This window comes from Neopelma chrysocephalum, unplaced genomic scaffold (assembly GCF_003984885.1).
Source record: "Neopelma chrysocephalum unplaced genomic scaffold, ASM398488v2 Primary Assembly neopelma1_99, whole genome shotgun sequence".
NCBI lineage: Eukaryota > Metazoa > Chordata > Aves > Passeriformes > Pipridae > Neopelma > Neopelma chrysocephalum.
The window spans coordinates 158,003-173,389 of NW_020897762.1; the positions used below are offsets into that span (position 1 = coordinate 158,003).

Here is a 15,387-nt window from a genome sequence, read left to right on the forward strand (position 1 = left end):
GTCTCCCTCCATGCAAATATTCAAAACTCAGCTGGACTTGTATCTGGACAACCTGCTCTGGCTGACCCTGCTTGAGCAGGAGGGTTGGACTAGACAATCTTATGAGATCCACTCCATGATAAGCAACTCTGTCTTAAGTTTCATTCTGATTTGTCTAAGTACTTTGTTGCCCTTAAAAATGGGCAATGTGTTGTACCTGATGTCCTTATGTCCTCGAAACACAAAAACTTACCCTTTGTTTTGGAGCTTAGGCATGATAAAACTTTGACCCTTTTGAGTTACAACTCCATTGTTTATCTGAAATAATGGAAAGAGACAATTTTACACGATTATAAAGTAGTTTCTGTTGTATTGCTAATCTCGGTTGTTTACAGGAGGGAAGTGTCACTATATAAACAAACTGTACAGCTGTTGAGGTGTATACCTTTGGAGATTATTAAATGTTTTCTAGAACAAGAATCGAAGACTATGCCGTGGGTCCACCGACAAAATATTTCTAACCATTTTTTTCTGGATTACCATTTTTTCCATTGGGAGGAGGATTTTTTTGTTTGTTTGTTTGGGTGGGTTTTGTGGGTTTTAGATTTCTTTTTGTTCTGCGTTTATGTGTGCTAAGCTTTCAAAATGTTAATGCTTAATTTTTGTGCAGGGTGTACAACTATGACCCACTAACTCAGCTGAAGAACGTCCGGGCCAACTGCTACGGCAAATACATCGCCCTGCGCGGCACCGTTGTGCGTGTCAGCAACATAAAGCCTCTGTGCACCAAGCTGGCTTTTGTGTGTGCCACATGTGGAGATGTTCAGAGTGTTCCTCTCCCTGATGGAAAGTACACCCTTCCAACTAAGGTAAGTTAAAATGGTTTTACTTCATACTTTTTCCCTTATCGTTGGTGATTTGCGCAAAAAAGACACCACCGGTAGTAAAAAAGAAAAAAAAATTTAAAAGTGTTGTCTATAAAGCTGGGTTAAACAACTGACACATTGGAAAAAATTAATCATACCACGCAGCTTTTGTTACTTCAGGCCCTTTTTACTTGAAAAAAACACACCCTGCTGAAACAGTGTATGTGACAAGCGATACGTAGAAACTCCCTGAATTCTAGAAAAAATATTAACCCCTAATTTCCATTTCACTACTTATGTTTAAAAAGACTCTTCCACCTGGCTGCGGTGGTTTTCTATGCCTGCACTAGGGGGTTTTGTGAGTTTTGTTTAGAACTTTCTATTTTCCTTTTGCTGTTTGTTATCTGGACTTAAAAAGTTATTAGAAATAGGACAATGCCTGGTTATTTTATGTCACCTGATGTCCTCAAGTGAAAAAAATTATCTAGAGCATCTGTGGGTATTAAAACAAAACCACCAAAACCAAGCAGCCAACCAAAACATTCCACCAAACAAAAAGAAAACCAGGAAAACCCACTCACCACCTCCTCTTTCCCCCCCACTGCCCTTCCCCAACTCAAACCAGTTCAGGAAGGGGATCATACAATTCAGCTGTGTTTCTGTGTATGCTCCAACAACTGTGAGTCAGAGTTCAGGTGTCTGTGCTTGATAACTCTTCATTAATTATGTACATGCTAATTTATAGCCCTAATTTAACTAGGCAGTTTCAACTTATGATTTTAAAAAAGGCTGAGAATGAATTAGAATTCCTGTTGTTACAGTGCCTTGTTCCTGAGTGCCGTGGCCGATCCTTCACAGCTGACAGGAGCTCTCCTTTAACCACTACAGTGGACTGGCAGTCTGTTAAGTAAGTATGTCCTCCCTTCTGCACAAAAATGTAATGCCATAGGATACTCAAAAAGTGACAGGGTGGCTCAACCCCTGTTACACTGTGTAATTTTAATAATCTTATTCTTTTGCAGAAAGCACTCTTCAACATTTGTATCACAAAGCAGTTGTTTTATCCAAGCACTGGTATACTTTGTAACCTACCCTATGGAATAGCTTCCTGGAAATTTGTCCTGCCATTACAGAGTTCTTTGAGAAATGTTCAGTTTGTGCTCTTTGCAGCTTCTCTTGATCACTTCTTATTGCATCTGTAATTTAATGATTCCCTTTAATGAGATAAAGTCAGCTAGAAAAGACCTATTAAGTTATATCAGTCAGCTGTGTCAGTTGACATGAATGAACTGAAAGTAAATTGGAGGGTTAAAAATCTTAGTTTGAAGTGATCTTGTGTCCCCCAGTCCTTAAGGTACAGTCAGTAGAAGGAAATAGTGCTATACCTGCCTATTCATCTGCTTTCTTTGTCTAATCAGCAAGTAAAACTTGTGAGACCTTTGCTATGGGGGAGCAAGTCACCATATTTACAGAAATTAACTGTGTTAAATTAACAGTAGGAAGGTAGAATACCGTTGCCCCATAATACCTGTTCAGAAGATTGTGATATGTTTCATCCCCCTGGCTCACAGCAGGAAGGGTGTCAGCTTGGAAAAAACGGGCCTCTGCTTACTTTTCCCCACTTCTAACATTCAGATTCTGTAAGTTCACACGCTCTGTATCAGAAGTCTTGGTGTGACAAGTGACATCTAAGTAAGTTTTTCTTTAGTAACGTTCTGTAATGTAAGCAATTTAAAAATTCATTTAAAAAGAAGTGCTGATGTAGCAGCTCTAGAGGGCGATGTTTATCACAGCTTCTTCAGTAAAGCCTGACTCGGCTTCAAGAAAAACTATCGGAGCCGCAAGTGCAGAGCCAGAACTGAAACTTTGCTAGCCTTTAACAACTATAGAGTGAACTACTGTTCTTGTTATGGTCTGAGAAATTTCTTGAGTTTTTCTAGGGTTAAAATACCAATTAAGCATTTATGAGGGTTTATAATGTCTGACCTTATATTTTTTGTATGTGGGGTCCATCTTATTTTATGTCCTGTGCTTATTTCTACATTAACATGCTCAGCAGTGCTAGAAAAACTGAGTTTCAACTTGGAGTTCATAAGAGTCTTTCTAAGTTTTATGCATAATTTATACCCATTTATTGAAATCTGAATTGAAAAAGCCTGTTTCTCCAGCACTGCTGTTTCTAGAATTTACCAGGGCATTTCTGCTGTATCCCGTTTCAATTTGGAAAGGATTGGCTGGATGCTTAACAGCTGCAGATCTTGGATGCTGCAGCTGAATTGGTGTGTAACTCACCTCGTGTTTCGCAGGGTGCAGGAGCTCATGGCAGATGATCAGCGGGAAGCAGGACGGATCCCTCGCACAATCGAGTGTGAACTGGTTCAAGATCTTGTGGACAGCTGTGTCCCAGGAGATATGGTCACGATCACAGGGATAGTAAAGGTGTCAAGCACTGAGGAAGGTGAAATACTTCATCTGAGAACACTTTCTTCTGAGGGTGGGGTTTTTTTAGGGGTTACACAAGAAAAGCCACCTCCCCTAATCTGAGCTCTCACAGTCGTAAGTGCATTAAGGGTACATTTCCTCAGAAGTTACCAGAGTTTTACAATGAAGAATTCTTTTGACAGCATGGTTGCCCAAAAGGTGCACTGCCTCTAATCACTGATAGAGGGTGGGGTTTGCAGCACAACTGCGGGCCCTGAATGTGAAGTGCCAGTCTGACATCTGATGTCAGCTGACAGAAAAGCCATCTCGGGACCCCTAATGTAGGGGGGACATCCCTGTTTCCTGAATTCTCACTATGACTCATTATTTCCTTAATCTTTAATATCTCCTTCAAACATTAGGAGAACTTTCACATTGTTGTGAAGGACTGTTATCTTTCTTAGTTTAGTCCTCCCTAGTCAAATTTTACAAGTTTTTTTTTAAATATATTGTGCAAAGCTGTAACAGAATACATTGCAGATAACTGCAGTACTGTTTTACTCTGAGACTTCATTCTCTGCTCAATAATCATTGGAGTATATAGAAAATGATTAATTATTAAGCTATATGTTTAATGCTTCTGCACTGTGCATCTTTTTTTCCTCTAAATATTGAGTGGAAACATTTTATATTCAACTTTTACTTGACTGCAATAATGTAATAATTTAAAATTCCTAGAAAACTTTTTTATTCTGGGAGAAAATTCTCTGCCTCAACATAGACCCTCCATTTCAGAAAAATATTTTCTTGTGTACATGAATGGAGGAACCTTAAAAAAATGTAATTAGAAACTTATTTTGCATCATTTTTAGAAAATGCAGATGTTCAGTACTTATATATGAACATTTTGCACGTGTATGATATTTCTGAATTAATCTATGCCATTTGTAGATAACATGAATACTTAATGATAGAAGAAAAATGCTCCATCATCCTTTCTTAATTTTTCTAACAGGAGCTTCTAAAAATAAGAATGACAAGTGTATGTTCTTGTTGTACATTGAGGCAAATTCTGTCAGCAACAGTAAAGGACAAAAACTAAAGAATTTTGATGATGAGACTTTTCAAAGATCATTCATGGAGTTTTCACTTAAAGACCTCTATGCTGTCCAAGAAATTCAAGCTGAGGAAAATCTCTTCAGGCTCATCGTAAAGTAAGTTGTGTTAGACTAGGTCTAGGATTAGACTTGTGAATCAGTATGACCACCCTCAGACAAATGTGACAGCTCATCTTAAAGCTATGAAATGTCCAAGGCTTGTGCAACAGAAACCACAGAGATATAACAAACTTTAGTGGGCAAGGAACTTGGGAGGAAGTGAAACTATTGCAGTGGGGATGTTAGGACTTTGGGAGGGGTGTAAGGATACAATGAGTTAGCTGTGTTTTATTTCAACCCTGACACAGAAAGCTATAATAAAACACCAATTAATTTTGCTCCTCACTGCACAAATTCAAGTTACAAGTACCATTTTGTTCTCTGCTTTACAGTGGAGGAAAGAGCTGCAAGAACTGAGCCTAGAGTGTGAAAAACACTAATTTCAGACTGAGAAATACTCTTCTAGGTGTCCCTCAGGGCCTCCCAGTGTAGTCAAAGAATGCAAAACTAGCACTTTAAAAGGAGGGTTTCAGGTAGTTACTTGATTAAGATAAGGAGAGGTGCAGAAACCACTGGGAAGCTGGTTCTCCTCTGTCTTTGTGGGAATTCAAGTGAAAGTCTTTTCTTATTATCAAGCATTTCTTGTTGTACAAAAATTTCAAGAAATTTGATGCTGCTGGTCTAAACTGATTCTGCTGGAAATTCAGCAGCAGCCAACCAAAAGTTTTATATGTTTATAAAGGTGTTCTGTGACAAGAGACAGAATAAGGGATTATTTAATACTGATGCGTTGATTTATACTCCCCTCATGTTGCATTGTTCTTTGTTTTTCAGCTCTCTTTGTCCTGCAATCTATGGCCACGAGGTAAGTAATTTAACAACTCTGCTTGCAATTTCTGATTGAAATGTTTATGCCACAGTAAATTCCTAAAGGATTTATAAAACTTTTCTCAGGTGTGGGTAGGGGACTGTTTTCACTGGTGACTGTGACTCCCAGTCACTTTTGGTGTCAAGGAAGTGGCAGCCTTATACCTTCAAGTTCAGTCATCCAAAATGAACAGAGTTATTACAGCCAATTCTAGGGAGCTTGTCAGTCTTGGTCACCATGATCAAATACTTATCAGTGTTGGTATGTTCCGCAACAGATTGTAAAGGCAGGTTTGGCCCTGGCGTTATTTGGAGGATGTCAGAAGTTTGTGGATGACAAGAACAGAATCCCAGTGCGAGGAGATCCACATGTTCTGGTTGTTGGAGATCCAGGATTAGGAAAGAGTCAAATGTTGCAAGTATGGTTTGATGTATCACTGTCCTCTGTTTTTCTCTAATTCCTTGTTATCTCGGCTTCTTGTAATCATGGTAGGATAGGTGTGCTAAGACCAAGGGGTTGCTTGAGCGTGGTTGGAGTTATGTTTTCATGTCAGATGCCTCAGATATAGGATAGTACCCAAAGGGGTACTTGCAAGGAGCCTTGCAGAAGGGCCTGTTAAAACACTTTCCAAAGCAGGTATACTTGGTCAGTATATATCTACCTGTGGACTTTCAGGTATAGGTTTATAGGCTTGTTGTCTTGCCCTTTTTTTTTTTTTTTAAGAACCCTTTTCCCCAGTGAGGAGATTCGCTCCTTCCTATCTTCACTTAGCTGGTCCACTGTCAGAATAAGTACACTCTTGGAACAAATGCAATTTTTTGCCATGTAACTCACCTCCAGTGAGGTTTACTTCCATTCTCTTACCCTGTTTTTACGTTGCTAGAACAGATCTTGGCTTTTTGGGAAAGGGACCGGCTGCTGCATTTGGGTTTTAATCTTGGTAGGCATTTCTGCATGACCATGACAAAATCAGTTAGTAATAGGGTTGGGGGTTTTTATCTTAAAAGGAATGGTTTTAAAATTCCGTTTCTTTTCCCATAGTTACTGTGAAGTAAAAGAGGGACAGAGTTCACTTAGACCTGCAGCATTGCATACCTTGTTTGAAAAGTCTGAGTCTTTCTAATGTGGACCTGTTATGTTAGGATGTGATTTGCAATAATTTAACCAAAGTGATGGATTTGTGTGCAAGCATCTTAACAAACACATTTTTAAATTATTTTTTTGTTGAATGGGGACTCTCCGGCACAGAGTAGCTGATTTGTTTTTTTCACATTGGCATTCTGGTTTTTAGTAACATTTAAGAAAAGCTAGTACTCTGTTCCTCAGATACAACCCTGAGACAAGATACCTCTCAGTCATCACTGTCAGAGAAAAGAATCCTAAGGAGAAAAGCCAAGGAGCCTGTGTAGGGGTTTTTGGTTTTGGGTTTGTTGGGTTTTTTTGGTTGGTTGGGGTTTTTTTTCCCTACTTGGTGCCTGTCACATTGTGCTGGTTTAAAAGTTAACCAGCAAGGCAAAATGAACTCAATTCAAAAGAGAGATTTATAAGTCAGAATAACAATTTATTAAAATAATGCAATAAGTACAATTATACAGACAGACAATTGGTTTTAACCCACAAAACCCAAATGTACAAACCCAGCACCCTGGGGTATGAACAAAAGTGGTGTACCTTGGCCCACTCCCCGAGTCCAAAGCAAAGGGAGAGGGGATAAACCTGCTGGTGGGAGAGCTGCTGCAGTCTGGTCAGAAGTGGTGATTGCAGTCCAGTTGAGGGTGGTGGTCTCAGCCTGGTTGGGAGCAGCGGTGGTCTGCTGTCTTCCTCTGGGTCCCACAAGAGAGCCTCAAGGCTCTGAAACTCCCAGTTATATACTCTCCAGTTCAGGCGGGAGTGCTCAGTCCCTCCCTCAGAGTAGGGAATTCCATAAAAGGGCATGCGGATGCTCAGTCCCTCTTCCATATAAGGGTATCAGAGCGGGGAATTCCATATAAGGATATCAGAGCGGGGAATTCCATAAAAGGGTACAGGAACATCTTCCCACCTTGCAGGCCTCTACTGACAGCAGTTTTTGGGAAATGGCATGGAGGCTATAGAATACACAGTTTTGGGTTACACCCATCCAGGGATGAATTGGTCCCAGCCGTTCTAACCAGGACACACATATTTGATACTAGACAAGTATTTGGGTGTTATCTTTTAAATAAAGCAGAGGTGCCTGTTGTGGAATAATTATAGGTATTATCTGAGAAAATCCAGTTATAACTGTGTTCTAGGCAAATTTAACTGCAACATGTCTGTGTTCAAGCTTACCATGCTTTGCTTTTCTAGTTCGTATTTCAAATTGTAGGCTGCTTTCCAGATACTAGAGACATGGAGAAAACTAGGACTGTCCTTCATCCCTTAGCTGTGGGGAGAACTACGTGTGCTTTCTGTGAAGCGGCATGTGTTGGGCACTAGGGCAAGACACTAGTCTAAACAGACCTTGGGGTCTGAAGATACAGAAACTATTTATCTGCAATTCCATGACAGACAGTATGTCCCTGAGCATTTCAACATACTTGTAAAATGTCCTTTAGGTGCTGTGCCCAAGGTCCCAGTAATTTTGATAACACAATAGGGTATGGCTGTACTGCAAGTGACCGAAGTTTCTCCTACTGCATTGCACAAGTACGTCTCTTGGGGTTGCAAGGAGTTACAGCTTTACAGTTGGGCCATGTAAAATAGAAATAAGTTTGGGTTTACTTTGAATTGTTTCTCTAGAATAACCTTTATGAAATTCTTCACTTTGGGGAGGGAAAAAGTATTTATTTCTCTTCTAGGCAGTATGTAATGTTGCTCCTCGAGGTGTGTATGTTTGTGGTAATACTTCCACCAGCTCTGGCCTGACTGTTACACTGTCTAGAGATGGCACTTCCGGAGATTTTGCCTTGGAAGCTGGTGCTTTAGTGCTTGGAGATCAAGGTAATACATGTAATGCCACAGGTTTTGTATGATGATATGTGAGGGGCAGGAGTGTGTGCGCTGCTGAGTCTAAGATTAACCACAGTGCTCGTTTAACAGTGGACTAAAAATGTATATTTAAAGTATGATATTGGCTTTCCACACCATGGGAAATTCTGAGCTTCACCAGTGACTTCTCTGGAGGGGATCCCTGCTTTCCTTGGGTGTAGGAAAACTTCAGTTCTGCAATTCACATACTAGACTAACTGTCAAAGAACTAGTATTTTTTTTTTGTTCAGAAATGTGACTTGGTGGCAGCTGCTGGACTCTTAAAATTTTTGAAAAAGAGATAGCTTATGAGATTTGTTGTCTATTTATAAAAAGCTCGTTTGGTCATTTTAATGTGTAATCAAGATCTACAAGTCAGACTGACTTCATAATGGTTTGGCTGCATTACCATGAAGTGAAAACAAACCTTGCTAAACTGGAGACTTTGTCCAATGTCTCCTGCAGTCCCTTAAATTCTAGGTTGGACTTCTGATGTAGTGACCACTGGATTGTAGCACACACTTGCCCATCAGTTAATGTGTTTTCTAGTAAGTCTTTGTCTTGTTTTAATTGCTTCCAGGAATTTGTGGAATAGATGAATTCGATAAGATGGGAAACCAGCATCAGGCTTTGTTGGAAGCCATGGAACAGCAAAGCATCAGCCTTGCCAAGGCTGGCATTGTTTGCAGTTTGCCAGCTCGGACATCCATTGTTGCTGCAGCCAACCCAGTTGGAGGACATTATAACAAAGCCAAAACAGTGTCTGAGAACTTAAAGTGAGCACTTTCTGAAATGCTGCTTTCATAGTTCACATTCAGGAGTAGATGTTTTTGGTAGTCTTGTATCTTGTGTATAACTGCTTTCTAGTTTTCTGGAGCTTGAACACAAACTTTAATAATTTTTGGTGGCTCTTGAGAGAGAAATTGCTTTTCTACTTTATTCTGGATGAACGGGACAGGACTTTTTTATATGTATTTGAAGTGGAACAGGGTTGCTATAATTTTTCCTCTTCTCTGAGCACTGTGTGGTTCCTTGCCTTACTCTAGAATGGGGAGTGCTTTACTGTCAAGATTTGATCTGGTTTTCATTCTGCTGGACACCCCCAATGAAGACCACGACCACCTGCTGTCTGAGCATGTGATGGCGATCCGGGCAGGGAAGCAGGCAGGGAGCAGCAGCGCCGTTGTGACCCGGACCAGCTCCCAGGACCGCTCTGTCCTTCAGGCTGTGTCTGACAGACCACTGCTTGAAAGGCTAAAGGTAGGACTTGTCCTCTGATTGTTGCTCTGCCCCTGCACTGGGACCCAGTGACCCTGACCTGCTGGATGTCCTCAGTTTGCCGCTCCCATTCTTCTCATAATTGCTTCTGAATTAGAGGAAGCATTTAGCTGTTTCTACCAATTGCCTACTGTATCTAACATGACCTGTCCTGCTGGGAGATGTGGCTCAAAACATCTTCATCACATGGAAGAGAATTTATTAGCTGAGCTGGTGGGTTTTTGGTTGTGAGAAGACACTTTGCATGAGATGCTCTAAAGCAAATTTGCTGTGTTAGGTTTCAATAAAGAGCTACAAAATTAGACTGGATATAATAATTTGTTATAACATGGTATGCAATGAAGTATTGAATCCAAATAAAGCCATGTGTAAACAAATCCTTGGGCATCTGCAATTCGATGGATTTGTGGATTACAGGAGAGGAAGTATATTTCATTTTAGACTTCAATGATCAGTTTGGGAACTGATATTGTCCAGTGACAGGTCTTGGGAGAAATACTCCTGCTGGAGCTAAACCCATGCACTTCTGGAAATGGGATATCAGCAGTGATGGGTTAGTCTTCTGCAGAGCTGTAACAACTGGGAATTTGGATTTTCTCTTTTTGAGAAAGAATTCAGTATATAGTTAAATCCTATTTGGCACTTCTTATCATGCCAAATGAGAAGCCTTGGCTGCTTCTTCTGAAATGGCCAAGCATGTGTGTTTACATGTCTAAGCACAGTGTATGGACTTCAAGTACACTGTTCATATATTAAGCACTAAAGCCCTTATAGTGATGACTCCACCAGATAAAGCATAGAAGATGATGATTTTATATTAAAACTTTTATTGTATAGGGTTCTGACAGAAATCTAAGCTTCTTGTAATTGGGTTAGATCTCAACAGGAGAAAACTTTGATGCCATTCCACATCAGCTGCTGAGGAAATATGTGGGATATGCCCGGCAGTACGTTCATCCAAATTTATCTCCAGAGGCTGCGCAGGTCCTCCAGGAATTCTACCTTGAGCTCCGGAAGCAGAACCAGGGAGCAGACAGTACCCCCATCACCACGAGGCAGCTGGAGTCGCTGATTCGACTCACAGAGGTAAATTCAAGGGATTGAAAGCAAAGAAATTATAGGACATCGGAAGTATCTTAGGAATAATCTTTGACAGCTTATTCACCACTCTGCTTTTTTTGTTTTGTTTAAAAAAAAAATGAGAATGCAAGAGGCCTAGAAGTGCTTAAGAGCTACTGTTCCTTAAAGCCTCTTATAAAGTAAAACACCCTTGAGGGGGTGGAAAGGGAATATATCACGTTTCCCAAAAGGAGAAAAAGTAGGTACAGGCAGGAACAACCTGCTGCCCATCTTGAACTTAGAATGCTGCTGTTTTCCCTAACACTCTACCTTAATAACACTATTTGTGATCTGCTGCTTCACAAGAATACAAAGCAAACAAACTCCAAGCTACAGCCTAATAATGAAGTATGCAGGAGGTGACATTGTAACACTAACAAAAAAACCCCAACTTCCTCTAAATCCTCTAGGCTTCAGTTCCATCTCTGCTCCTAAAATTTGCACTTGTTGTAGAGTGATTGTAGCCTTTTTTCACATCAGCTATAATATATCCTTAATAAACCTTTGTGGGGTTTTTTGTTTTGTTTTAAGGCACGATCAAGGCTGGAATTAAGAGAGAAATGTACCAAGGAAGATGCTGAGGATGTAATAGAAATAATGAAATACAGGTAACACACACTGCTTTAAAAATTAAATAAATCATGGTGTTATTCATTCAAAACTTTTTTTTTTTTTAACATATGCAAACACAGTGGAGAAATCACTTGATCAAATTTAGGCCCATAATACTAATATTTGGATTTGTCTTTGAAAGCTGACAGCAGCTGTAAGTTGAACACAATTGCTTAGGCCTTTATGTGGTTGTGTATATCCATGCACGGCAACTTAGGCATGAGGCTGCTGAAGGTTTTTTTCTCTCATGTGATTACTCTTTGTTGTTGCAGCTGAACAATTAAAGTTTAAAAGCAATTTTGATGAAAGCTTAGACTAAGTTTCTTAGATGGTGACTTTCTTGATAGGGGATGGTTTCCTATGTGGCTTCTGAAAGCCTTCTCAAGCAGTTTTAGGAAGCAAATCCACATGTTTGCTTTTATCTCCTGCTGGTCTTTTTTTAATCTGTTTTTAGCATGCTGGGAACCTACTCCGATGAGTTTGGAAAGCTGGACTTTGAGCGTTCCCAGCACGGGTCTGGGATGAGCAATCGGTCTCAAGCAAAAAGATTTATTTCTGCCCTGAACAGCATCGCAGAAAGAACCTACAACAACCTCTTCGACCTGCAGCAGCTTCGGCAGATTGCAAAGGAGCTACAGATACGGGTGAGTCTGGAAATCAGGCGTTTCTTCAACAGCAAACTGCAAGACCAGTCAAAATTATTTATTGCAAAATGGGAAGTAGAAAAGGCACACCTGTTGTGCCTCTTTGCAGTGAACAGAAATAACCAATTTAATGCTGCTTTTAGGCTGAACAATCTTCTTGAAGTGCCTTTGTAAGCTTTACTAACCTCACCAGCCGTTTGGCAACAGCAACTCCTCACACTAGTAAGGGCTGATTCTGCTTCTGAAGCTGGTCCTTGACAAGACCCTGCTTTGTTCTGTGAAAAGCAATGTTGGTTTCAGTATACTTTAGTCCCTCTGGCTCCCCAGAGGGCACACCTACTTTTGTTCCCAAATTTGTCCTTGTGGTGTCCATGCTCTATTTCAGCAGTGCAATGGTGTTTCTGTTTGACCTCCTCTGGATGAAATATTTTGTTTTGGGTTTTCATTCCCGCTTCAAGCATCCTAATGTTGTAACTTGAAAGGAACATCATGTTGGACACATGGCCACAAATGTATTTTACCCTGTAATTGACTTGCATTTTGTATTTGTGGGGGACTTCAGCCAAACAAAAATATTGGTAGCTAATTCTACTTTTTGCTTTATGTTAAAGAGTTTTAAGTGCCAACTTAAAACTGGATTTCAGATGCAATGAGTGAAAAGTAGTGGTAATAAGTTTCATAAAGAGAAGTTAATTATGGGAAGTGGTGCTGTTCTTTCTGTTACCTGGTGACCCTACTTGGGCCTGCTGGGGCAAGATGGCTTCAGTTTCCAAACTTGTTGAACTGTTGACTGTACATAAGTCTAGATTTGTTTTGAATCCTGTCTGACAGAACATGGTACATCCATCTCTTTTCTCCCATGATCATCAGTAATTCAGTGAGAACTTAAAGTTAATTCAATTAACTCTCATTCTCCCTTCATATAGAGAATATTTTTTGCCCATTCAAAGTTCTACACCTGGAAATCAGTGAGAGTTGTAGAAATCAGGCTTTTCTTTGGTAGGTACTTGTGTTACAGAACTTGAATTTATACATATGGAACTGCATACTTTGTGCATGTCATAAAGTAGAGAACACAACTTCTGTGTAACACTACAGTAAAAACAGTGTGTAAGTGGAGCACAAAAGGTTGGGACTGATGGTGTGCCACTTCCTAGTAGGTCAACAGTTTGCTGAGGAAACCAACCTATTGTCAGCTCACTTTATTTAACTGAGTTCTTTTAAACAGTTTATGGTGCTTTACATCAGATAAGGCATCATTCACCTATTTGATATTTTTGTCTTTATTTTCTCCAGGTATCTGATTTTGAAAGCTTTATTGGATCCCTGAATGACCAGGGTTATCTTTTGAAAAAAGGTTCAAGAGTTTATCAGCTTCAGACAATGTGAAAAGAGTCACTGTGATGAACTTCCCTGGGACATGATGGATACACTGGACTGATGGACCTGCAGCAGTGAGACACTGAACTGAACTGCAGCCTGGCACTGCTGGCACTGGGGCTGACTGAGGCTGAGATTTCCCTACAGGAACTGAAGTGCCCCCAGGCTTGTTTTAAAGCTGCTCAGGACAAACTGACACATGGTATTGCTGCCTGACTCATCCTGTAGGGTCTGCTTACCCAAAAGGGACTGTGTAGGACTAGAATGCACCTCATCATCCTTGAGGAGTGGGAAGTGTGGGTTTACATTGACATTATTACAGTGCCAGGACAGAGTTTACTTCTAAACCCAGAAATCTTTCATGATGGTGTGAGATGATGGTGTGAGATGTATTTTCAGCACTGTAGTTCATTAGGGGAATTTAAAGTGTTGAAATGTTTCAAAAAAGTTGGGAACCTTCATGTTGAGACAACACTGTTTTTACAGCTATTACCAAATGGCACCTTTTTGAAACTGACTTCATTTGCTGCTTTGAAGTTTGATATTTATTGGTCTTTGAAGCCAAGATTTAATTTGAAATGCAAGTCTGATTGAAGAAAATATCCTTATTACGGTATTTATTATGTAAAACAGGAACTGGATTTTGACTTTCACTAAACTTTATATATGAGAAATATTATTTGTTCAAAACTGTTGTACAGTGTTTGTGGCCACTGCAAGATAAATAATAAACAAGTAATGGATGTCTTTGTGTAACTGTTCCTGACACAGAAGAATGTGTGTTCAGCAAGAGCAAAGTGCTGAGTTTGATGAAATCAGAATCACGGTCTGGTGCAATAAAATAGCAGATGGGAAGCTTTTAGTGTAAGTATTAAAAAACAACACAAACAAAACGACCCAAAGACTAATATATTTTTAAAAAATCGAGAATGCATTGCTGATCCTTCTGCTTTCCCTCTTTTATTTCTAGGGTAAGATATGATAGATTAAAAAAAAGCAGAAATACTGAAGCTTTATTGTCTTATCTTCTAATTTAAGTGCGAGAAGGGTCTGATCTGCACCATCCTTCCACAGCCATTTGGTACCAAAATCCAAGCGTTGAAAGAACATGTTAAACTGCTCAAGGCTGCCTTAGTGTGAATCTACTCCAACATACTTGAATCTGAAAACTAGTTTGGCAGATGAGATGGTTTTAAGAGAGCTAAGGAATTATAGTTCCACACCTGAACTCTCCAGGGCCAAGCACTCACCTCTGTCCAGGTTGTGGTTAATGGCTCTTTTGAAAAAAATACAGCAGCTGTCAGTCTGTCTGTCCGCGTGTGGGGGCATGGGGGCAGCAGAGGAGACACCTTCTTGCAAATTGGGACTTAATCCTGCACTAGAAGCAGCTTGCTGGATTAACTAATCGGAAGCAGGTGTTAGATACCGATTTTAAACTTTGCCAGCGCTGGGAGGGGACAGGAAAGAGCCTCAGCAGCGAAGAAAGGGCTGCGCCTGGAAAAGTAAACTCTTCTTGTAACTCTCGAGCTAAAGTAAACGCGGGCAAGGGAGGGCAGAAAGCGAGTGCCGAGAACAACACCCCACTCACGCTCCCTGAGAGGTCTCTCGAGGCAAAGCAAACCTTCAGCTGCCTCCGCCCGGGGCTTGTGCGGGAACGGCTCCGCACCGGGGCAGGCGGAGCGGGATGACCCCCGGGCAGCCGCCCGCCCTGCCGCCACGGACAGCGCCGGGGGCGAGCCCGAGCCGGGAGGTAGCGGGGGAGAAAGAAGCGGGAGAAGGGCGGGAAAGCGGCGGGAGAAAGAACTTTTCCCGGTGCCGGGTTTTCAACCCCTCCGCCCGCCTGCCGTAAAGCGCGCCGCCCCGAGGAGGTGGAGAGGGGCTGACGTAAAGCGCCGCAAAAGAAGGCCGCGCGTGCCCGCCGCCGCTCAGCGGCACACGCGCCGCGCGCGGCGCGGATGGCGCGAGGCCGCGCGCTCCCTCGGGCGGCGCCGGGGCGCGCGTAGGGCCCGCGGGGCAGCGCCTCTCGCTCCCGCACCTCGCTCCCGCACCGCCTCCCTCCCGCGCCATGCTGGCCG

At 41.4% G+C, this 15,387-nt stretch overlaps 1 protein-coding gene and 1 long non-coding RNA gene across 2 annotated transcripts in view; one reads left to right on the forward strand and one right to left on the reverse strand.

The window, feature by feature from the left end:
• MCM8 (minichromosome maintenance 8 homologous recombination repair factor) overlaps positions 1–13,988 on the forward strand; it is a 17,879-nt gene extending 3,891 nt beyond the window's left edge. The window contains exons 7-19 of the mRNA XM_027694914.1: positions 650–848; positions 1,667–1,752; positions 3,152–3,303; positions 4,282–4,480; positions 5,258–5,288; positions 5,569–5,709; positions 8,111–8,252; positions 8,860–9,055; positions 9,326–9,539; positions 10,434–10,643; positions 11,208–11,284; positions 11,743–11,932; positions 13,229–13,988. Of these exons, the coding sequence (XP_027550715.1) occupies positions 650–848; positions 1,667–1,752; positions 3,152–3,303; positions 4,282–4,480; positions 5,258–5,288; positions 5,569–5,709; positions 8,111–8,252; positions 8,860–9,055; positions 9,326–9,539; positions 10,434–10,643; positions 11,208–11,284; positions 11,743–11,932; positions 13,229–13,321 (1,930 nt within the window). The 3' untranslated portion in view covers positions 13,322–13,988. The remainder of the gene's footprint in view (positions 1–649; positions 849–1,666; positions 1,753–3,151; positions 3,304–4,281; positions 4,481–5,257; positions 5,289–5,568; positions 5,710–8,110; positions 8,253–8,859; positions 9,056–9,325; positions 9,540–10,433; positions 10,644–11,207; positions 11,285–11,742; positions 11,933–13,228) is intronic.
• A 265-nt stretch (positions 13,989–14,253) lies between these two features.
• On the reverse strand, positions 14,254–15,079 carry LOC113973158. Its single transcript, XR_003536156.1, has 2 exons — positions 14,934–15,079; positions 14,254–14,806 (listed from the first exon to the last, which is right to left on the reverse strand). It is a non-coding gene; the product is annotated as an uncharacterized LOC113973158 (long non-coding RNA).
• Positions 15,080–15,387: the final 308 nt, after the last annotated feature.